Below are 25,385 nucleotides of genomic sequence, written 5' to 3'. Positions count from 1 at the left end.
TCTTGTACTTTCTCTATTTTGTTATCGAGATTTTGTATCATTTTTACTATCATTACTCTAAATTCTTGTTCAGGCATTTCCCCTATTTCCTCCTCATTTATTTGGTCTTGTGGGGTTTTTTCCTGCTCCTTTGCCTGCATGGTGTTTCTTTGTTTCCTCATGGTTGTCCAAACTTTTGGGGTTGCTTGTCCTGGTGATAGAGGTGTTTATAGAAGACTGTCCAAGCCTCAGACTAATGTCCAAGTATTGGATTAAATGAATATTAAGTCTAGGAAACACATACATGTATAAGACACACAATTACTGAATCCGTTAGGACATAAGGCTCTAGAAAGACCTGACAGAACCCCAGTGTGCTATCAGATATTCAAAGAGAAACCCAACAGAAATTGACAACTGAAACAGAACAAATCAGAGACAAAAGCAAAAGCAAACAAACAACCAAATAACACCTTACACATACAAACATTAATCCAGGGAGATTTTGTAAGCTAGGATCAGATATAGAAAAGAGCCAGAGTACCACCAGAGAGAATGGAGATTCTCAGAATGAAATTAGACAACTGTACTAAGAACTAAGATAAAGACAAAAGCCTAATATTAAATACCAAGGCACTGCGTCATCTGGAGAATAGAGCAGGAGTCTGCACAGACCGATAGTGTTGCTTATAAGTATGTTAAGATAAAATAAACTTAAAATGGCTGGAGGAAAGGGGAACAGAAGAGCGTAGTGTGGTTGGAAATATGCAAATAAAAAGAAAGGAATAGAAATGTATAAAAGATAGGGATGAAAGGAAAGTATGAGAGATATTTTGTCCGTACTACCAAAAACTTAGCTAGATATAGAAGTATATAAAAAGGCAAAAAAAAAAAAAAAAAAAAAGAATAAAAAATATCATTAAAAAATTATAAAACTTGTAGATCCCTTAGGGCTAAGATTGTATTTAATAAAGAAAAAAAAAAAAAAGAGAGAGAGAGAAAGAAAACAAAAAATCCAGAACTGATCCCAGAATGGACCAGTTCAATAGATATTGATACTACTATTTCTGTTTCCTTAGCGTCTCAGCTGTAAGTGTCCTTCTTCTTGCCTTGGATTTTTTTGCATTATTCTGTGACCAGCAGAGGTTCCTTTAGTGTTTGTCTGTAAGCTTCGGTGTGTGGGGAGGGAGAGGGTACAATAGTGGCTCCTTCCCCTGGGAGTGAGTGAGCAGTGGCGCACTGTTGTTTCAGTCGGGCTTGGAGGTGCCTGTTGCAGAGGGACGCCAGTGGCTCAGGTGTAAACAGAAAGTCTTAGAGTTGGGCCTCTCTCAGGTTTTTTTTTGTTGTTGCTGTTGTTGTTTTTTTTTTTTTTCCTTTTTTCTTTTTTTTCTCTCGGCAGCCTCCCTGCTGCTGGCGTTGCAAGGGGTTTTAATCCAGCCCCGCCCGAGTGCCTGAGGGTGCTTGTTATCCCTGAGCGCCTTAGGTGGCCCGCTGCCTGTTGCAGAGGCGCCGAAAGAGAGAGAGAGGCTACGCGCGGCTCCTCCCCCCCGCCCATGATCCTGCAGCCTCCAGCCGCCATCATGGCCGGGCAGCTCTCAGGGACGGGCACTCCTCTCCGTGGACCTCCTCCCTCCTGTCCTCTCGGTCCGTCACCCTACCGGCAACAATGTTTCTCCCCCTGAACCAGCTCTCCGGTTCCCACGCTCCCGCTCCTGGACCCTCCGTTCAGCCGCTGATCGATGTCTCGGTCCGGGAACGCTGAGCTGCGCTGCAGACCCTCCGTATGTTTCTCACTCCCTCCCATCTGCCACAGCTCCGCCGCTTCACCCTCTTTGAGCCTTCACAGATGCCTCCCTACCGGCTATGTCGGGCTCCCCGCAGTCCTTTCTGGTGTCCGAGGCTGTCTGCTGGTGTTCAGCTGGTTCTCTGTGGGAATGACTGCGTCCTTCCGTGCATTCCCAATGCATCTGTGGAGAGGGATGCACTCCACGTCTCTCTACTTCGCCGCCATCTTTTCTCCGGTCTGCCACCAATTTTTGTAAATGAAGTTTTATTGAAATACAGCCACACCCACTTGTTTATGAAGTATCTATGGCTGCTTTCACACTACAGTGGTAGAGTTCAGTAGCTGTAACTGAGATCTCATGGCCCATAAAGCCCAAAATATTTGTTGTTAGGCCCTTTCCAGAAAGAGTTTGCTAGATCTCAGATCTAGACTTCTAAAAACCAATAAACAAATGATTTTCAGTTAAGAAATATTTCCTACCTTTGTGAATGCCTTCCAGATTTTATATACAAATGTCAAGAAAGTATGTGAAAATGGTGCATTGATTTCTTTCCTGTGTTTCAAGGAATAGTTGTAGTAACTACAACAGATTGTAATTCAGGGAATCAGTGAATTAAAATCCATTGTCTTCAACAGAATAGCTCTCTCCCATCAGCCAGACCTCTCACAGAGCCCATGATATGGTCTGAGGAGAAAGCTGATAGGAAGATAGAGACAGTCTCCCTACATAAACTCTTCATAGGTTTAACTTAAGAAGACCACAGGATGATCTGAAACTTTACTGGCTCTTAGATTCTTCATACCATGCCTCTTGTATAAACCCTGTTAAATTTACCTGCCTTCTGACAAGGCAGTATAACAAAAGATTCTTCTTGAGTAGCTTTCCCCAAAAAGTGTTCTGTGGAACACCAGTCTAGAGAGATGCTCTTGGAACCAAGATCTCCCTGAGAAGGTCTGCATTCTGTGTCCCCTTATTGGACAATAGTAGTTCACACTTCTGTGAAAAGACCCAAGAAGTCCACCTGTATACTTTGTTTAACTTTATAAGGTGATGAACAGCTTTTTAAAAAGTAACACCCATTAATTTACCATGGAAAGAGAGTTCAAGGAACACAGTTGGGAAATGTACTCCCTGCCCGCCTCACCACCCAATTTATTCTCTTACCACAAAAGCTGCAGAGAAGTTGGGATAGAAAATATTGTTCCATTTTTTTTTAAGTTAGTTTTTCCATTTTTTCAATACAAAATGTCTCTAAACTCCTTTGATATTCTGCAGCTGACTTTATGACCAAAACCTGTAAAATAACAGGCTACTAGATTTACACTGAGATCCACTCAGCACAGCAGTCTGCTGATTACTAAACTTTCACTTTGGAAATACCTTGAAGTTTCTGTGGAGTTCTCTAAACATGACTAAAAGGCCAATTATGAGCAGACATGAGATGTTTTGAAGCAAAATGGTGAACACACGTGGGCTGACTTTAACCTCAACTCTTTGAATTTAATAACATTTGAACATGCCAGCCTTTTCATCAAGGTGTCCCTCACTCAGACCTCATTTGGAAGCTGGTTGAGTTGGTGATCTTGCTGCATTAGTAAAGTCAAGTTTTCCCTGACAAATGACACTCTTGCTTGGTGTGACAGTTCTCTGAAACTTCTGGTGGTTGTGCCTTGAGTCTTGAATGACCTCCTTTCTCTCACATGAGTTCACTCCTCCGAGCTGCAAGATCTTTTAGCTTCTGTATTTCATGTCTTTAATAGACTAAGAAGTATAAATATTCTTCTGGGCTAAGAAACAAGTAACAGTGGCCAGAGGAGTTGGCTGTCCAAGCCTCACTGGTGGCTGGTAAGTCAGCAACAATGAATCTCAGCAGGGCACAGGGAAAAGAGTCTTGAACCAGGGGACTCAGGTCCTAGCTTTGGCTTGGCCATTAGATAGCTCTATCAAATGTAAAAAGCCACATTAAAAAAAGAAAGTCATGTGTTCACCTTGGGCTTCATTCCTTTTGTGTGTAAATGTGACTACTGGACAAGAAGAGTCATAACATACTCCACAGCTGTGGTTCTTGACTTTTGCTTTACACAGGAATCGCCTGGGGAGATTTTAAAATTCTCATGCCCTGGCTACACTCAGACCAATTAAACCAGAATTTTTCGTGGTAAAACCTAGGCATCAGCGCTTCCAAACATCTTCAGGTGATTCAAATTTGCAGCCAGTACTGGAAACCATGCTCTGCAGACCTTAAAGTCTGAATTTTATACCCAAATCTATGTCTTTAAAAAATGATAGTGGAGAGTGATTGAGGGTGATATCGTCCAAGGACTAAACACGGCAGGAGAAAGAAGCAAATAATTGAAAGCACAGATCCTCATACTGGGCATTAAAATCATTTGCTTGTGGAAAAACAAAAGTCTTAGAAATGAATTACTCTATATTCAAGGTTGGTTTCTGGTCTTTCTTCTCATCCCGAATTCTGGAAAAGTAATTTGGGTTCCGGCAAGAGTCAGCTGGATGCGCTGATTTCAGGAGCCATGTTATCAGCTCTGGTCTCCCTGGTTGAAAGTTTCTTCACTGTTCCTACCCCAGCCCTTGCTCATGTGGTTCTCTGTTGCCTTAATGCTAATATCTTGATGACCCAAATGTCTACAACAGTGTGACAGTCTTCTGAAATCTTTACACCCTGAGTATCTACAAACTGTCTTAATTATATGGAGACCTCTCAACTCCCCCCTTCATTCATAGAAAATTTGAATTGGGAAGATCATTTCTCTAAGGGTCATGGCTTTCTAGGAATAAAGAGGAAAACATGCGGTTAAACTCATGTCATATTAAAATTAAATGCTAATAATGTTTTAATGTGATAAATCTAGGGAAAATTTATCCTCATGTCTCCAAGCAAGGATACTTAGTGTTTAGTTATTTTCAATCCAAAATGCACATTTTGGATTGGGTACATTTCTCCCTAATGTACTTTGACTCTTGATATTGCTGCCCTCAAGCTGACCCCTCTAGAATATGTGTTCAGTGTGAGCAGAGGGCACATTGGTCTTGTTCATCTTTGTATTGCCAGTGAATAGCACAGTGCCAGGATCACTGAAGGTGTTCAATAAATACGCTGAAAAGTAAATGAAGGATTGTGTGAAATTTGTATAATAAAGTTAAGATGGAAGCAGGGTCTCTCCAGTACTGTAAATAAATTTGAAGTGTAAGTATTCATGGTACTCTGTTGTCTTTTCAGACTTCCCCTATAATTATGTACTTAAACAGATGACTGACATCAACCTGGATGAACCCACAACTAGACAATCTAGAGACAGGTACTCTGATCTTCATTTGATAAAGACTACTAAGAAAACCAAAAGCCTAGTAAAGAGTGAGACCCCACTTCAAATAGAACTTAGGAAGCCATGCCAAGGTACAGTGACTTGGAACTTGTTAGCATATATTCTGTAGGTTATTTACCTGCTCAAGTGTGGTCAATGGACCAGCAGCATCAGACCCACCTGGGGGCTTGTTAGAAATGCAGAATCCTGGGGCTCACCCCAGATCTACTTAATCAGATTCTGCATTTTAACAAGACCCCCCAGATGGTTCATATGCTCAATAAAGTTTGAGAAGCACCGTATAGCACAACAGACGTAGAACCACGGGCCTTCAGAGTTTACAATGATCATTTCCAGAATATAAAACAACCATGTATGAAATGTTTAAAGGGAAAAAAAGATGGAATTTTAAAAATGAGCAGGCAAATTTTTTAAAAAGCAAACAGAACTTCTGGAATTGAAAAAAATACAGTTGTTTAAAAATAATAGTGTTATAAAACAAATCAAACACAAAAATCTATTGTTTGTTGCTTCAGCTGACTCTTACCCATGGTGGTTTTTTCTTCTCCTGTTTGTGATTTTTGACTGTGAGCACCTATTTGATTGATCTCAACATTAAAAAATCTGGAAGCCTGCATTGGAGTTCTTTCCTCTGTAGAGTTTTGCATTTATTTCTGCCAGGAGTCTAGAGGTTCTGCTAGCATGGTCCCACTCCAGCTCTCATCCAGGGTCCCCTGCTTAATCCAGGGGTCTCAGGTTTACATGACTTCCCTGCCTTCTCGCTGACTAAGGTCTAGTCTCCTGGCACCACCGATGTTAGCAGCTGCCCCTAAGGGGACTGCACCCTCTGTAAGTATCCACTGCTTTGGTTTCAGCTACTAGTTTGTTAGTTTGTTTCATTTCCCTCTCTTGGAGCTATGACATAAAATGTAATTTTGTAAAATGTATCATCCAGTTGTTTCATAGTAGGAAGGCCTTACAAATTATTTAGTCCACCATACTGTAGAAAGCAGACTCTACTAAAGCTATTTGTCCTTTATTAGCTATTAGGCTAAATCACACACCAGTATAGCTGAACCAGTCTACCAGCCCTTAGATACAAAGTATGCCCTCACACAGATACTAGGGACCATTAACCCATGTTAATGACTATCTTTTTGCCAACATCCTGTTCAAAGCATTATTTATTTGCAGAGAAGGTAAAATCTGGATATGGCTTTTTAGCTATTTCTGACTAAATCAAATATAAACTGACACCTTTCCTGAAAACATGTCAGGAAAAAACGAAAAGAAAAACCTCACCTTCTGAATAGCATTGGACTTAAAGATACCCCTTTACTTTATGTACACAGTAGATGAACATTTACATACACACACACATACACACACACACTCCTACAAGATAATTGAAGGTAACACCATGATTCTCCATTTTATCAAGGATAAAAGCTTTGGGATTTAGAACTGGAGTCAATGTAAGTGTCCACTAAAGCTGACTCTTGCCAAGTTCCTTAACATCATCACCAAGTCTTGGTCATACTAACTCTGGGATTGAGGAATGCTCTGGTAGAACCTATCTCTAGCAGAATTCTGACCCACTGAATGGTCCTTCTTGTGGAGTGTAGGGGAGGATGGTGGTTTCCACGGCAACCCTTGACTTACACAGCATCCAGCTTTGTCCCATTGAAAGCATGTCCTTGGATTGAAGTAAAGCCATTGTTGTATAGTTTCCTATAATCAACAGAGAGAGGAGAAATCAGTGACCTATTAGAGGTGCTGCTGCCCTTCACTGAGGGCTGGGCTTCATTTCTTCAGTGCCAGAAATGTGCATGACGGTTCTCAGGTCCTGCATACGAGCCCTACAAGAAGACTTTACAGTATATCTTATTTGGGACATAGAATAATATTTCCCAGTTTGAATCCCCACTCTCCAGACTTAGCTCCTAATTTTAAGCTGTTTCTCAGAAGCAGATTCACTTTGATGAACAAAGATTTGCAATAAACAAGGGTTTCAGGAAATAGTTAACCCAATGTCAATCATGGAGGAATAAATGCAGTTTCTCAAGACGACCACTTTAAAAGACATTCTTCATCTGAATGAATAGGTTTTATATATTTCTCTTTAAAATGTTCTTTCACATTTGTATTCATATTTTTAATCCTCAGGGCGTATCATAGATTAAATGCTTAATTAAATGGTTGAGGACTGAATTAAATTGAACTTCAAAAACAAATCTAAGAAAGTAGATAGACCATGGCCTTTTGGGGAAATTTTAATGTTTTAACTTGTTGCTATGTTTCTGCAACTAATTAATTCATACAGTGATTCCAAGGGCTGGACTGAAGCATTACTCCTCTATTTCCTAGTCAGGTTATTGAGACATGGAGGTGATTTGCCAAGCCACACTGATGCACAGCTGTCGGGAAGCCGGATTTCCAAACTCAAAATCAGTTCTTCCCACGCACCAAGAAGACACATCCTTTCTGCTGGACAAGGAGCTCCAGCCATGGGAACTCTGGTCTACACAGGGATGCATGGGTGTTCCTGGGGGCTATTGGCAAGAGATAAGAGAAGGCTGCCATGACCACAGTCAGGCATAGCTAGTGGTGATTGTAGGAGAACTCTGAAAACCACTGTAGTCTGGCTCCTGTGAACTCTGGTAACACAGCCAGAAGCACACAGCCAGAAGCACACAGACCTGGCTCTGTCACTTCATAGTAGGTGATCCTGAGAACTTCTCAATCTCAATTATCCTCAGTTTTCCTTGTCTGTAAAAATATCATAAAATAATACCTAATCCAATGGTTGCTGGAGGACAGAATAGCTATACATTTAACACAGTGAGGTGTGGATCGTTATGAGACGACCATGTTAAAAGGAATACCCTGAAAACTTGAATTTATCTTATGTAGTCATGGAGAAGTGAGAGGTAATCCTTGTTTGTGTTTTTGTTTTGTTTTAAATAATTACACAACGAGTTTAACTGCAGCTACTAAGGTGTCCTGGGTGAGGACTGCAATGCACAGGGATGCTGAGCAGAGAGGCTGAGAAAGCGCTATTGGTAAGTTCTTTTATGTAGGTGTGAGAATTGTACATTTGGCATTTCTATTTTCCCAAGCTTTTTTGAGAGGACTAGAAAATAAAAATGTTCTTTGTTGGAATTATATTTCAGAGATTAAATAAAGCTCTTATTGGACAAGTAGGTCTCAAAAAAGGAAAAACAGTGAAGAAAGAAAACCATAGTAAAAAAAGAACGAACAAAGGGTTGCAAACTTTGATTGAAACTCTACCCCACCAGGAATATGGGTACAAATTTTGCTATTGGACACATACCCTTTCATGTTGATAGTTTTTGAGCATGAGTTTCAAAGGAGGGAGGACTTTTGCAAGAATGTGGAAATAAGCATCCGAAAAGATAATGGTTAAGCCATGCCAACCCCACCTCCAGATTTCAGGAAAGTTGAGGTTCCCTCATCCAGAGGCTATCAGATGCCTGGTGGGCCTCATGCTGGGTGTGAGACAAAGAGCAGCTATCCCTTGGGAGGGCTACTTGGGATGTGGGTCCTTAGAAAAAAAGCCAGAGGGTGGAGGTAACATTCCTCCATTGAGACATTGAGACTGGTGTTTATATATGATGAGTGGAAAGTGGCACAGAGGAGGTAAGTGGCCTTGAGATTTGGGACTGAGCAGGTTGAAACGCCAGTCTTTGCTGTGTTGTCAAATGAAATGGTAGCTGAGGAGTCTCTTGTCTTTTCAGGAAAGCTCTCGCCCTGTTTTGAGAAGGATAAATTGAAATGCTCCAATGTGGGTAGAGTCCCAGAGGTTGTGATAGCTTCATAGGGTCAAGACTGATGGAATGCTTGGAAACAGCCCCTTCAAAGAGTCGTGTGGAGGTCTGGATCAATTTTGCTGGGGGATAATTCAATCGGGTTTGTATACGATGAAAACCCTTGTGCCCGCAAAAGGGAGCTGAGTGACAATCTAGGCCAAACACCCACCAGGCCTGAACTTGGGCAGTGGTACTGAAACTAGAGAGAAGGGATCCTTTGGATGTAGCTCCAGATCTACTTTGTGGCTAATTCAATGAGAGAGGAGAATTCTTTACCAGCTTGGAGAGTTAACTTATCTTTTATGTCTTTATTAGATCTCCTTCATGAGAACATTTTGTGAATTTCTCTGATAAATCACCTCCTTTTGAAAATTAAAGAGAACCTATTCAAACTCTGGGGAAATGATGATGTAGAGCAGAACTGTGTTTTCTATTCAATATCCCTTCATAGGAGCTTAATAAGAGTTTGTGATGACATAGCTGAATTATGAGGGCAGAGTATGAAAAGCCCTTAGCAGCACCATTTTCTAGGTCAGTGACCTTGGGAAAGTCACTTAAATTTGCTTTAACCCCAGGTTCTTCCTCTGTTCAGTGGGGATACTAGAACACAGAATGTTATAAGGCCTGTAGGCCAAATCTGGCCCACTGCCTGTTTTTGTGAATAAATTTTTTTTTGGAACATAGCCATGCTTGTTAGTTTCTGTATCGTGGATGGCTGCTTTTGCCCTACAATGGCAGAGCTGAGCAGCTGCCACAAAGGCCATGTGGTCTATAAAACCTGAATGGCCCTTTACAGATAAAGTGTGCTGATCATTTCTGTGGGGAATACACTTGTTACCTAAACCACTTGGTCACCTATAGAGCATCACACCATAAGGCTACTCTCATTTAACTGTGTGAAACCCTTGGTAGACCATAGAGCACATACTCTGTGGTAATATGGTCCTTGGATGGCCTGTGGAAATATCACAATGGCCCAAATAAAAATTCCATTGTTGGCAGGAGTGGAACTGGCAATACTCACAGTGTCAAGGTTTCATTGCACAGGCCCTGAAAAGCATTCGCAGGGATTGAAGTCATGTAGGGGTTGTCTGTAATTTCCCTGCAAGAGAGGAACAAAAATGCTTGGTGGAAAAAATGCTTTCCTTCTGGAGCTAGGCTGTTGCTGCACATAGGCACTTAAATAAATAACCTGACACAAGTCAGTTTTATCTTATGTCTTTTTAGGTGTCATTGACCCTTCTTAGCTGTTGGTGACTTAGAGGTCTGGTGAGGTGGTGAGAGCTGTGCTGGGCGGACAGGCACACAGAACCCCACCTGTGCCGTGAGCACGTGAGCTCTGGGTGTGGGCTGAGGTTCCTGACGATCCCCATCTGCAAGGGGAGCAGGTGGGTCTCAGAAACTTCTCATGAATCTCTGAGCAACTTGTTTTCTCAGTGTGTGGAACTCCCAAAGGATCAGTAGAACGGGATCAATGGATTTCATTTCATGAGTATTACTAAAGTGCCCTCCACCTGCAAAACACTGCCAGGAAGATACTCCTGGAGAACATTAGTATGCCAGTCTAGTTGCTGGAAGGCAGTCTATATTTTGAACTGAGTTCTTCTGCAGCAAAGAAGCATGGGCACATTTTTTCTAGCAAAATCCCAAGGGTTTGGATCCTATCATTCTAAATTTTGCTGATTCCATTGTACAGACTCAACCTGTAACTCTCTCTGCAGATGTCCTCTCACTTCTGTGCAACTAGTAAGATATCTGACTGAGTCATGGGTTTTGGAAAAGAGCACATGGCCTCAGTCAGAAATCACAAGAAGTAGCTTGAGCACCACTCATAACTGCTCCTTGGGGCTCTCCTCAGACAAAATCCCTTAGGTTTTCTATTGCTCAGTTTCCTCATTTGTATAGAGGAAGAATTATAACTTCCTTTTATGCCTTATAAGGTGGTTGAGAGGAGCAAACGTGATAACACATGGGAAAGTGTTTGAAAAGCTATGTGAAAAATAAAATATCATTATCTTCAAATTTCCTTCTATTCAATCACTCCCATCAGCAAAGATGCCATAGTTTCTCCCATTAAAATAAAAACAAAAAACAAAAAAAAACCATGGACTTCCCTGGTGGTCCAGTGGGTAAGACTCCATCCTCCCAATGCAGGGGGCCCGGGTTTGATCCCTGGTCGGGGAACTAGATCCCGCATGCATGCTGCAGCTAAGAGTTCACATGCCACAACTAAGAATCTGCATGCCACAACCAAAGATCCCACATGTGGCAAAGATGACCCCACATGCCACAACTAAGACCTGGCAAAGCCAAAAGAAACAAACAAATAAATAAAAAATAAAAATATTAAAAAACCGTTTTCTCTGTATTTGATATGCTACTGAGACATTTTTGTTCCTTTTTAGGAGCAAAACTTCCCAAAAGAGTTTGTTATGGTCACTCTCTCTAATTCCCCCTTCTGGTTCTTTCTTGAAGCCCACTCCAAGCAGACTTCTCCACCCCCAGAGCCCTACTGGAACTATTCTTTTCAGAATCATCGATGCCCCGTATTACTAAACCCAATGGCCATTTCTCAGTCCTTGCCTTACTTCACCCATCAGCACATTTGTCTCAGCTGATCACTGCCTCTTTCTTGAAACCACTGCTTCACTTGGTTTCAACCAAGCCCTATGGCTACACCCTAGTTCTTGTCAGTGACAAGTAAAATATTGCGAAATATTGCATGTGTGCACACTTACAGTATGAAGAATACATCAGTGGAATAAACTTTGGTCAGGTCGGGGAATATTCGAAGTCCAGTGTTGAAAATGCCACTAAAATACATGAAAAAGAAGAAAAAAGAACAGAAATAAGGTAAGAAAATCAATATGTAGGAAGTAGAATAATGTGACAGCTGAAAGTATAGGTTCTGAGGTCAGACTAGGATGAAATCCCAACTCCTTCATCAGTTATCTGAGAGGACATGGTGAGTTCTAACCCTTGGATGGGATGATGCTCCTCAAGGTACAAGAATCTAACCCAGTCCACCAGAGTCAATGCATCTTCTCTGTTTGGAAGAATCTGGGGACTGTTTGAACCAAGTGGGATTCCTAGAAATAGGCATTCAGGTTCCTTTTCATCTGTGTGTGTGTGTGTGTGTGTGTGTGTGTGTGTGGTTTCCTTGTTTTAATTGGAGGACATTATGTGTGTGTTGGGAGGAAAAGAGGGTGGAATAAGGGGACGATGGGACAAGAAGACAGTATAATTACCCAACTCCAAGCCAGGCTTCTTCTTTCAAACTCTGCATTATATTGTGTTCATTATTTTACCAAGAATGCTATTGCCATGGCAGTCACTTGAGAGCACCATGGCAGCAGTACCATAAAAATATGTCCAGATAAGGAAGGAAATCAGTCGAAGACAATATCTTCACTCTCCAAAGCTTGTGTCATCAGGGCAAAATGTCAAAGGTTAAAATATGTGCATACAACAGCATGAGTACAAAAACTCTCAGGCTCTGGATGCCTCTCAGACTGAGCTGATTTAACATGTGTTACAGCTACTAGAACATAGGTAGTGGATTTAGTGATTTTTTCAGAGAGCCTTGGTATGGCATGGTGAGAACTTGTCACTATCAGTAAAGCTTAAAAGAAAATCAAGTCTTCCAGTAGGGAAAACTCTGGTCCCATTGGTGTACCTCCTGAGGCAAATTCTGACCTGACTCATTCTAGAGGGGAAGGCATAGGCTTTGAAGAGGAAGCAGGAGCCTGAGGTCGCAAAAAAGCAAATGGGGAGTTCCTAATAACAAAGGAGAGAAGTAAGATTCCATAAGGTGTATTTGAAGAACAGTAAACAAACTAGTTCAATTGCAACAGCAGTTCACGTGAAAGAGTAGGGGGGTGGAAAGCCCAAGAGTTAAGTGGGGACCATGGGACCATATTAGAAAGGGCTGGAAATGCCATATTAGGGACTTGGACCAAGACCTCTCTATACTTCAAAACCCCAAACAAGTCCATCTCCTTTTTGATGTCTCCTCTAATTACCTGCACCCCCAGCTAATGCATGTACCTCTCACTCATCACTTACTGTTATTCTCCTGTGGGGCAGGAAATTTCAGTTCCATATATAATATCTTCCTTAACTAGTCTGTAAGCTTCTTGAAGGAAAGGACAACGTTTTATTATCCTACATTTTCCCCACCATGCCTTGCACATAGTAGGGGACCTGATGGTTACTATTCAAAGAGTTACTAATGGATTGAAACTCCAAGCCCACACAGGAGCGACTGCCTTGGGCCATAAGTTTTCATTACTCCCCAGATACCCCTTCAGCCACATATCCTATCCATAGCCTCTTCTGTTCTCCTGGCATCTCCCACCCATACCTCTTCGATAGTGAACTATTTTTCGTTCCCCAAACAAGCCATGTGGTTCTACACCTTTGTGTTTTTATCATGTTATCCCATCCACTTGTATTTCTCTTCTACCCCTCCCCCTCCTTTTCCTGGGTAACCTCTATTCATCCTTAAAGACTTATTTCATAAAATATATTTGGATATATACTTTTATTTAAAATCCCTAGATGGAAATGAACTAATATGTTACTAGTGATTATTTCTGGATATTGGGATTAAGATTGACTTTTTTTTCTTCATGATGCTTTTATGTTCTAATCTTTTACAACGAATGTGAGCAGGAAAAGAAGGGAAGAAGGGAATGTGTTCAGAGGACCTGAGGCCATCCACACACATCCACTGAACACACTTTTTTGAGTACCTAGGCAGTAGGCGCTAGGCAGTAAAGACACAACAAAGAACAAAAATGTTGTGGTCCCTGCTCTCATTGAGGTTACAGTTAGCTCACAAGGTGTCAGCAAAGCAAAGCAGTAAGTGCTGTCCCTTCCATTTTTGTCCCCCCCGACCTCTGAGAGATTAGGTTTTACCCTTTTTTGTTTTTGTTTGCTTTTGTGTAACAGTCATTCTAATATTGTGATACCCATGTCCTAAAAAAATTGACCGTGGGGTCTCAGAGGTTTTTGTTTTGTTTTGTTATATCATTTAAAGACCATATATACATGATGGCATTTTCTCCCTCATGTCTCTTGGGGAAGGTCTCTGGTCCCAGCACTATGTGCTGACTTTTGAATAGGTTTTAAAAATGTGGATCACTTCACCTGATACCTTGCCTGATGGGAAAAGATGGGGAGTAAGTCACAGGTCGTGTTGCCCCAGACCACACACTGCTACAATGATCCTGGCCCACATCATCCAGGGATATTCCTACGTTATAATTCTCTTAAAAAGAGGTAGGATGGGATAGGAGTTCATACTTACAGAAACTTTAGAAGGGGGAGCTCTTTTAGGGCGCCAGGGTCTATGTAAGTTAAGTTTCTGGTATTCCGAATCTCTCTAAAATTTATAAGAAACATACACACAATAATATATCCATTTCTGCTCTCATGAAAGATAAAACATAGATCAGGTTCAACAAGTGTTCATGAGAAGAATACACATTTACATGGTGTCCCAGGGACTTCTTCTGCCAGGAGTCCCATCAATAACAAGCTACTTTTGGCTCCTCTCAGGGACACAATAGCTGTTCATCTCTCTTCCATCATTGACTTAGTTTCAATCCATTTAAATTTCGGGCAACCTTTCTCTTATTCATAATCTCAGAGACTTTTTTTCCTTTTTGATTTAGATAGAAAAGAAAAATCTCTCCAATGGTTTGTTGAGGGCAGACATCTTTATTATTAACAATAGCAAGTAACCTGGCCCTTGACTGGAGGTTTGAGAGGATTATATAACGGACGACAGCAATGAAATAAGGTCAGCCAGCTTCCTCACTGACAATTGCTATTTCAGAGGCAGTAGAGGTAGTGAGTAGAGTTCACTTGGGATTATTTTCCTATACCAGTAATTTAAAACTCTTCAGCACATGTGATGGTATCACATATGTCTATAACTTATCTATTTAGGTTTATATACATGCTAATCAAAATGCACAGCTAGCATTAGTGAAATTAGTGTCTGTTAGAAATAGGCTTTCATTGGTAGAGTTAAATGTATTCAACATGTATGGATTGGTTAAAAGAATTTAAAGACCCTCCCTAGGCTTACGTGAAGAGAGTAGGAAAACTCAGTAAGACCTCTAGTGTACCCCCTTCTGAATGGCACCTAAGGTTGATTCCTAAAGGAACCTGCATCTAGTGGTTGCTGGTAACAACTAGAAGACTTAGAATCTGGCCTCTGGGATTTTTTTTTTTAAACAGCTTTATTGAAGGAGAATTTCCATAAAATTCATGTATTACAATTAGATACAATTAGGTGATTTTTAGTAAACTTACAGAATTGTGCAATCATCACAGTCCAGTTTTAGAACATTTCTATTAATGACAAAAATAATCACATGCACATTTGCCATTAATTCCCACCCCCTGTCCCATGCCTAGGAACCGCTGATCTCCTTTCTACCTCTAAATTTGCCTTATCTGGACATTTCATATAAATGGAATCATAAATACATAGTCTTCTGTGTCTGATATTTTTCACTTAGCATAGTGTCTGTGAGGTTTGTCCACGGATAGCATATATCAGTAATTTGCTCCATTTTTATTACTGAATAGTTGGATGGACCTAAGATCAAATCTCGGCTTTGCCACTTCTGGCTACATGACCTTGGGCAAGTTCCTTGACCTCTTTGAGCCATAGTTGCCTCATCTGTAAAATAGGGATAATAATGCCTCTTTCATAAGACTCTTATGAGGGTTAAATAATGTCTGTAAGGGGTTTGATGTATTTCTTAGCGTACAGTGAAGGCTTTATAGGTGATAGTTTTATTATTGTTATTCTCCTGAGTGGAATAAAAGCTGGAAGAGACTTTGGAGACTTGGGGTTGGAGGTACTGCGATGTTTGTAAAAATTTAAAAACAAAAAACAAACAAAAAAACCCCCACTGGGTTTGGCATTTGATAAAGGACAGTGAATATGAAACAGACCTTGGAAAAGAGAGAGTGGCATTAACTCTGAGAAAAGAAGGCATCTCCCACTTCCCCAACCTTACTGTCTTTATTAGTATAACCCTCCCAGTCCCTTGTCTTCTTTAGTATAACTTTTGCCCAGGAAAATAACTTTATTATTCATTGTGGGAACTCCTTGAAAGACCCTTCGTGTTTCAACAGTTTATATTCCAAGACTCTTAGAAATTCTCACCTCAAAATCTCTGCCTTGTTGTGCCCACTACTCTTGAAATATCATATCATGATCTTTATCCAACCAAGACCCTGCATGGAAAGACCCACTTTAAACTAGATTGTTTAAATTTGGTTCTGGCTTGAAACTAAAAACTCTGTATCCCTGAAACTCCATCCTGGGTAAACTGGGACCATCAGCTACCCCACCACACACTCTCATAGCAATCCCGCAGTGCCCCTCTAAGACTATCAAACTCAGCTGAGTTGAGATGCTCTGCGTGGTAAGCAATAATCTCCCTGCCTGAGCTTTGCATTTGGGGGAGAGAATTCAAACGTCTGTCAATCAAATGTAAACTAGCTAGAAGAGTTTGACAACTGTCTGAGTGTGATTTGCAGTCTGGAATATTGCTCCATGAGGAACTATTGTTGATCAGGTGAACTTGAGTGAGTAGCCCAAGAGAATGGCACAAGAGTGTAGCCCAGCTGAATCAACTTTAGGGATAGAGAATGAAAGGGCAATGAAACACTGGTTACAGCTGATTAAATGAGACTGGCAACCAACATGGTGGCTGTAAGAGAGGAAAGAGGTAGGAGAGGCTACAAGGAGAGAGGGGGAGACACAAAAGAGGAGAAGGATTTTTCAGGGAAAATGTACCAATGGAAAAGGGGAAAGATGGACGAGAGATGCCACGAGAAAACACCAGGCAAAAGAAGCCGCTTTTAGAGGTAAGTGGTTAACACTTGCTCACAAATGACTTTTAAAAAATCTCTGCTGAAAGATAAATACTGTATGAAATCAATTATATGTGGAATCTAAAAATGCCAAACTCAGAGAAACAGAGCATAGAATGATGGTTACCAGGGGCTAGGGTGGGGGTGCAGGTGGGGGACTGCAGAGATATTGGTTAAAGTGTACAAGCTTCCAGTTATAAGATTAGTAGATTCTGAGAATCTAATGTACAGCATGGTGATTATAGCTAATAATACTGTATTATATCATGGAAAGTTGCTACGAGAGATCTTAAATGTTCTCACCAGGAAAAAGAAATGGTAATTATGTAATGGGATGGAGGTGTAAGCTCATACAATGGTGGGAATCATTTTGCAATATATGAGTGTAATAAATCAACACACTGTATACCTTAAACGTACACAATGTTATATGTCAATTATATCTCAGTAAAGCTAGAAAAATAAAACCTCTGCTGAGGCCAAAAACGGGAGGGGGGCATGGACTGCCAGTAATTTAGCTAAATGGAGACAGATGTGAGAAGTGAATGCAGCTGGTATAACCTTTTCTTTCTTTCTTCTTTATTTATAAATGTATTTATTTATTGGCTGCATTGGATCTTTGTTGCTGCACACAGTCTTTCTCTAGTTGCGGCGAGCAGGGGCTACTCTTTGTTGTGGTGTGTGGGCTTCTCTTGTTGTGGAGCACAGGCTCCAGGCGTGGGCTTCAGTAGTTGCGGTGCACGGGCTCAATAGTTGTGGCTCGTGGGCTCTAGAGCACAGGCTTAGTAGTTATGGCACACAGGCTTAGTTGCTCCGCGGCATGTGGGATCTTCCCAGACCAGGGCTCGAACCCATGTCCCCTGTATTGGCAGGCGGATTCCCAAACACTGTGCCACCAGGGAAGTCCCTGATATAACCTTTTCAAAAAAAGCAAGGGAGGTGTAGAGGTAAGTACCAGAAACCTCTGATAAGAGAGGAAAGATGAAATAGGAGTCCGAACTGGAATGAGTTCCAAGCATGCCTGGGAGGGTGAATATGAATCACACAATTTTGAGTAAAGCAATTATGACCCAAGCATGCAGGACGCTAGATATGCTGCCAGGGAGCTGGGAACACTGAAAGAAAGAAAACCTGTATGCAATTGCCGCACAGTGGGTTGGAATAGAGATGTCCTGCAGGTAAGTGTGAACAAGAGCTGAAGATGTCAGTGCCTCTGGACCAGCAGCCTGGGGCCCTGAATGACTGCATGAAGGAAGGCTACCCTGCCTGCCCACCTGCTCATCCACCCTGTACTGCCTCATGAACAAGAAATAAATTTGTTCCCTTAGAGTTTACACATTTTTATTTTTGCGTATTTCTTACAGTAATTAGCCTACCCAAACTCATACAATAAGCATAGATAAAATTCTTGAAATATAGAGCACACTGTTAAGAGTGGTCATCTCTGGGAGAAAGGTTTGGAGGCTAGGAATGTGTGAATTTCACTTTTTATTTTATCTTGTTCAAATGAAGAAAAAAATATAATAAAAGGCATGCCAAAAAAACCCCAAATTAAAACAAAACAAAGCAACATATATTCTATATAAAAAATTTTAATACGCAGTGCCAGTCTGCTTAAATCTTCAAGTGTGCTTTTCTGTGGAGTGGGGCAATTTTGCCGTGCCAGGGAAATATTTGAGGATCTTGAAGCTTATTGAATAGAAAAGCCCAGCCTTGGAAAATTATAAGGTGAAAAGGGATTGGGTATATTTATTACTCAGAACTGTTCTACCAGTGAGGGAATAGAAGAACTGACTTAAGTGAAGCAGATAACATTATCCTTATTTTGCAGACAAAACAATGCAGACACTTAGAAAAGTTAAGTGAGTGATCTCCTGTTACACAGAGGCAACTCTGGGCCTTAAGCTAGGAATTCTAACTCCAAATACAGTTTTTTGTTGTTTTGTTTTTTTAATGATGTTTAAAGGAGATCATCGACCAGAAAGTAAAAGAAATATACTCATTATTGCTTAATTTTCCTTCATTGGATTTCAACTAAAATGGACATTTAGATGAAAAGTCTAACATTGATGCCCAGTGTGCAGTGATTTTACAAGACAACAGATTAATTTAGCATATATTAGGTTCATTTAATCATATGTCTAGATCCTGGGTTTTTTTTCTTCTTCGGAGAAATATTTGTTAATTCTCAATAAGAGCCCAAAATAGAAAAATTGGTTTGTTTACAACTGGCACCGTGGCAGGTACTTAGTACCTACTCTAAACCCAAAGAACAAGGGAAATTAGCAAGGTGGGAGAAAGGAGTTCTCAGGTTGGGGAGGGAGTGGCCAGAAATGGGGGAAATAAAGGCTTAAACCCTCCCCCTGAAGGAACTTTCCGACTACTGATTTTCTTCCATTCTCTTGTCCCCCACTCCCCACCTCGATTATTCGATAGGTATTAGTTCCCAGCATTTGATTGTGATCCTCAGCCGTAGAGATATTTGTCCATAACCGTAACATCCCCGGTTCATGAATGAAAAGCACGCCAAGCTGGGAAAGAATTGAGGGCGATAATAAAGTCGAGTTGGCATTTCACCTGCAAAGTTGGATGGGGCCAAGGGTGACAGGAAAGCTTCAGGCTCCCACCAGGCATGGAGATAGAGTTAAAGTAACGAAGAGAAGCTGCCCCAGTCAGCATAGCTAGACTTCTAAGAAATACAAATGCAATAATGTGTAAGACTGTGTTGTTTAAAACAAGAAACTGAATGAGAATATTAGCCAAAAATCTAGCTCTCAGCCAGACCCAGATCCTTTTCAAGTCTTACTTCAATTTGATTTCTCAATATTTTTTCTAGTCTGCTTTTAGGTGGCAATGGTTCAGAAAAATGGGAGGCAGGCTACTCTGACTTTGGCTAGATCTCCTCGCTCTAGTGAGTCGAGTTGGCAGTGATTCATTGAAATTAAAGAAATAATTATTGGACATCTATTATGTGCAATTTTACTGAGTGTTCCGGGAGATACAGGAAAGTAGTAGCTAATTAACTTTTTTAACAGCAATATGTGAATATATTGGCAAAGTCATAATTTTGTTACTTTAAATACTTCAAATGCTGTACTGTACTGAGGTGAAAACTGGGACTAAGAATTAGGTAAATTAACTGTGAAGTAACATTTTATGATAGGCTTTTATCACATAATAAAACACCCATGTATTTTAACAAGTGTTAATTTCAGAATGAATGTATGTTGAAGGACTCCTTAATTTTTAAAAAGTTTATTTCATCTGACTATAAAGATAATATATATATACATTGTAAAAACTTGTAAATACATTCACATCAAAAAGATGTGAAATCTATCATTCCATGATCCAAAGAAAATCAGTTTTTTTTTCTCTCTCTGTAGGTATATGTTGTTATTTAAATAGCATTATGTTTTAAATAGCATTATGTCAAAGCATCTCCCCTGGGATTATATAGTCTATGACAAAAGACGTCTAAATGTTGCTCAGTATTTCGTACTAAACCATTCTTCTACCTAAGCATTTGAGTAGTTTCCAAATTTTTGCTATTTTAAATTACTTCTGAGACAAATGCTTTTTATGTGAACTTTTTTCTCAATCCTATGTTTATTTTCTTAGGGAAAATTTTCTGAAGTGGAATTACTGGATCAAAAAACATAAAGGCTGTCAAAACTGTTGGTATATATTCAGTCCTTAGCTTCTAAAGTTCTGATTTTTGAACTAACACTCACATTTCAGTGATAGTCTATAAGTTTACAGAATAAGTTATTTCCTAAAGTATCAAGGCTTTTTTTTTTTTAAGATGAGTAAGTTTAATGACTCAAAATTATTGAACAACTTTATCCCAAAATGCTTGTTAATGGATCAATTTTAGTTTGGGGAAGGGACTTCTTTTTTTTTTTTTTTTTTTCGGTAAATATATATATATATTTTTTAATTTTTTTTTATTTTTTGGGGGGTACACCAAGTTCAGTCATCTGTTTTTATACATATATCCCCATATTCGGGGAAGGGACTTCTTTAATGCCAGGTTACAGGAATAAACACTTGTTGTAGTCAACATTTTTCTAAAATGTAACCGAGGTATTGACTGCCCCAACATTCTTCCGTTTCATCATGCTTGCATGCTGAAGATAAGGAACCCACTCACATCATGAAGTGCGCAATGCAGATTTTACTGAAGATTCATAAGTCGGGGGGGAGGTTTTACACTGTATACTCCAAAGTTAACAACTTATTCCTTCCATCAGATTTTCTGAGTTTTTATTGTCTCTGCTGCTATGTATCAGGGCTTTTTAGTGAGAGATACCTTAATTATTCTACTTTAATAGTTATCAACAAAGTATTTTACCACTAACATTCCATTACATAACTGGGGGGGGGGGCAGATTCTATAACACAAGTGATATTCATGATTTTGATGCATATTTTAATTTATTGAGAAATTTAAAAATAGATGTTAATTCAAAGAGAGTTTATAAATATTCAGAGTTTTGAAGCAGATTGAGGAAAATGTAAGTTTATCAGCAGATTTTCCACTAGAAATAGAACATTATAAAAGTGATTTTTCCAAATTGCCTGGAGGATGTATACAGCTACTTTCATGATTATTTAATGATCAGGACTAAGACTGGTGCTCTTGAAACCTCCAATAAATCCACTTGATTCAATTTAGTAAATCAGCAAAATTGAGTCTTATCTCACTATCTGCTATAAATCACACGTTTTACCCACTCAGTTGCAGTATTTTTTTTTTACTTCTGAGTTTTTAAAAAATCCACAAAACAGTAAAAACATGGTTTCTGAGGGCAGCATTTTATTTAATGATTTCTTCTTTTAATTAAATAGATATTTTGAGCTTGCATTGGGTTTGGAGGCAGACACTCTTGATTTCAAATTCTGGCTCTGAAATTTCTTAGCTGAGTAAACTTGGGTAAGAGCCCTGTGAGATATGTATTACCATCTTCATTTTACATAGTGGAAGCTGAAACTTAGTATGATTGAGTGGGACAGTATATGTGAAACACTTTTAGCAGAATGCTTGCCTATAACAGACATCCAGTAATTGGCAGCTACTATTAATAGGAGTGACAACAGCAATGATCTGCTATATGCTGTTGGCTTCTTTATAAAGGAAGTGAAATAGAAGATGGATGTGCCTAGTGTTTCATAAGTTTACAGGTATAAATCTTTATCATATGTACACTTTTAGGTCCAACCAGTATCCTAGCTGAAGTTTAGAACTAAGGATAACTAACTTGTAACCACTTTGGACCCTCAATAATTTACTAAGAAACCTGCCATTCTTGCAGTTTTCTATTAGAAATTCTCAGTGTCTTTCACCCACCTCTTCTGGCCATCTATTGCTGCATAACAAATTACCCCAAACTAAACGGCTAAAATAATAACCATTTTGTTACAGCTCACAATTTTGTGGATTAGGATTTCAGACAGTGCTAAACTGGGCGATTCTTCTGCCCCATGTGGCATCCACTAGGATCACTGGTTGGTACATAGCTGGTGTCTGAATCAATCTGGAGGGTCCAAGATGGCTATGCTCCTAGCCCGGCTCTGAAGGGGATTGTTAGAAGGCTAGGCTCACTAGCTACTTCTCCATCTCCATGTAATCTCAGGGCCTCCCCATATGGTCTTCCCATCAGTGTAGTTGGACTTCTTACATAGTGGTTCAAGGCTCCAAGAGTCTAAACTAAAAGCTGCCAGTTCTTTTAAAGACTGGGCCTGAAAATGCATGATGTCACTTCCACCATAGTCTATTGAAATATTGGGCAGAAGTTTCAAAATTTGAACAAAACCAGAAATCCATAGATCCAGGAAGTTCAGCAAACCCCAAGCAGGTTAAATACAAAGAAAATATCACCCAGGTATATTATTTTGAAAACCAAAGATAGAGAGAAAGCCTGAAAAGCTGCCAGAGATAAAAAGACATGTTACCCACAGGAGAACAACGCTGAGAATATGCGTGAACAATGGGGGCCAGAGACGTGGAAAGATATCTTCAAAGGGCTGAAACAAAAAACTGCCTTGCTAGAATTCTATATCCAGCAAAAAATAATTTTTAAATATTAAGGTAAAATAGGGCTTCCTAGGTGGCGCAGTGGTTAAGAATCCACCTGCCAATGCAGGGGACATGGGTTCGATCCCTGCCCCAGGAAGATTCCACATGCCGCAGAGCAACTAAGCCCATGTGCCACAGCTATTGAGCCTGTGCTTTAGAGCCCGTGAGCCACAACTATTGAGCCCATGTGCTGCAACTACTGAAGCCCACGCGCCTAGAGCCCGTGCTCCGCAACAAGAGAAGCCACGGCAATGAGGAGCCCGCACACAATGAAGAGTAGCCCCCACTCACCGCAACTAAAAGAAAGTCCGCACACAGCAAAAAAAGACCCAACACAGCCAATAAAATAAATAAATAAATAAATTTATTAAAAAAAATTAAGGTAAAATAAATTTATCCTCAGATAAATGAAAGCTGAGGAAATTTGTTGCCAGCAGAACACTAACATGCTAAAAAGAAGTTCTTCAGGCTAAAGGCAATGATTGGATCTACAGGCAGGAATGAACACTGGAAATATTAAATATGGGAATATATATAAAAAACTAGTTTTTCTTTACTCAAATTCTTTAAAGGTTAATTAACTCTTTAAAAATACAGCAATGTGGTGGGATTTATAACATATATAGAAATAAAATATATGACAAAAATAGAACAGAAAATGGGAGAGAGTAAATGCAATTATATTTTCCAAAGGTTCTTACATGATATGGGGATTGGTATAATCCTTCTCGGTAGACTACGATAAGTGAAGGATGCATATTATAATCCCTTGAGTAACCACAAAAAAATATTACAAAGGGCTAAGCAGCTAATAGAGGAGATAGAACAGAATACTAAAAAACAAAAGCAACCTGATTAGTCTAAGAGAAACCAAAGGAGTAATAAAGGAACAAAGAACAGGGAAGAAAAATCAAAAAGAAATTGGAAAATGGCAGGTTTAAATCATATCAATAACTATAGTAAATGTAATGGACTAAATACTCCAAAAAAAAAAAAAAAAAACACCAGTAGGGATTTTTAGGTTAGATATAAAAGCAATGTCCAATTATGTGATGTTTACATAAAATGCACTTTATATATAAATATATAGTTACTGAACCCCATTTTTTTCTGTGAAAAATAGCTACTTCAGAGGATTGTCGCAAGATTTAAGTGAGTAAATATGTGTTGAGAATTTAGCATAGTATTTGGGACATGGTAAATTCTCCATTAAGGACAGCTAAACATATATGTGCTTGTGCATGTTCACATATATACTAAATGTTCCATCAGTTGTATTTTTCATCAATTCAAACTGGCCTTCTACTTCAATTCAGTATTTTAAAAGTGCATGTTTAGAATATATCTAATTGTTCCCCCCCCTTTTTTTTGGTTTAGTTTGATGGTGTGAGTGATTGGCACATAAAACACACTGCCTTGTGGAAAGGTTATCATCACACAATTGCATTGTTCTCACAAATTTTAATAAGTCCTATAAAGAAAAATAAAGGGTTCACTCATAGATTCAAGTGAAGGATTAATTTAGATTGTGGAGGTGTGGGATGAAGGGTGTGTGTAAGTAATATTTAGGCTGAAAAAATAATCAGTGTGAATCAGGTAAAGAGAGAGAGAAAGAGCTTTCTAGACAGAGGCAGAAGGATGTTAAGGCCCTAAGGTGGGGAAGACCTTGGACTGTTCAGGGAACCAAAGAACACAGGTGTGCAGGAATGGAGCGAGATGAGGAGGCAGAGGTGGGCAGGGCCAGCTGAAGTCCTGGGCCTGGAAGTGTATGTTGAAGACTTCGGATTTTATCCTAAAAGAAAAATCACTCTGGCTGTTGTGTAGAAATGAATTAGGGGAAGCCAAAACTGGAAAGACCAGTTAGGCTATGACGTTATTGTAGTCCAAGCAAGAGATGATGGTGGCTTGGACAAGGTCGGCTGCAGTGGAGAGGAAGAGGGTGAAGTTTTTATATATTAGGGAAGTAGAATGGACAGGACATGGTGAAGGATTAGAAATGGGTGATGAGGAGAGAAGGTATAGTGCTCCCTTCAGATTTGCAGTAAGATGAATGGAGGTGCCATTTACAGGCTCAGCAAATATTGGAGGAGTTACAGATTTCAGGAGGAGAGGTATATTTCAGTTTGGGGTATTTAAGTAGTGAGAGAGATGTAAGACATCTGAGGAGATGTGAAGTAGACCAACAGGTTAATGGTCCAATACTTAAAAAGTGAGGCCTGGACTAGATGTATAAGTTTGAGAAGTGCTGGATGAGATCGCATGGGGGAGAATGCAGAGTGAGAAGAGGACACAGGACTGGGCCATATGGAACCCCAACATTTAGAAGTGGGGAAGGAGAAGACGCCAGCAAAGGAGAATGAGAGACTGACCAGCATGGTTGGAAGACAGTTGGGAGTGTGGTATCACAGAGGCCAGGGGAAGAGGGTTTGGATAAAAGTGGAATAATCCACTATTTTGAATCCTATGTGTGTTTAGCTGTAGGATG

At 39.9% G+C, this 25,385-nt stretch overlaps 1 protein-coding gene across 1 annotated transcript in view; it reads right to left on the bottom strand.

Moving 5' to 3' along the window:
* Positions 1–25,385, bottom strand: part of TSHR (thyroid stimulating hormone receptor) — a 155,328-nt gene that overhangs the window by 37,472 nt on the left and 92,471 nt on the right. Inside the window, exons 4-7 of the mRNA XM_057731447.1 lie at positions 14,231–14,305; positions 11,658–11,732; positions 9,944–10,021; positions 6,752–6,820 (exon numbers count right to left, since the gene is read on the bottom strand). Of these exons, the coding sequence (XP_057587430.1) occupies positions 6,752–6,820; positions 9,944–10,021; positions 11,658–11,732; positions 14,231–14,305 (297 nt within the window). The remainder of the gene's footprint in view (positions 1–6,751; positions 6,821–9,943; positions 10,022–11,657; positions 11,733–14,230; positions 14,306–25,385) is intronic.

Source organism: Hippopotamus amphibius, chromosome 4 (assembly GCF_030028045.1).
Source record: "Hippopotamus amphibius kiboko isolate mHipAmp2 chromosome 4, mHipAmp2.hap2, whole genome shotgun sequence".
Taxonomy (NCBI): Eukaryota; Metazoa; Chordata; class Mammalia; order Artiodactyla; family Hippopotamidae; genus Hippopotamus; species Hippopotamus amphibius.
This window is presented reverse-complemented; position numbering and strand designations above follow the sequence as displayed.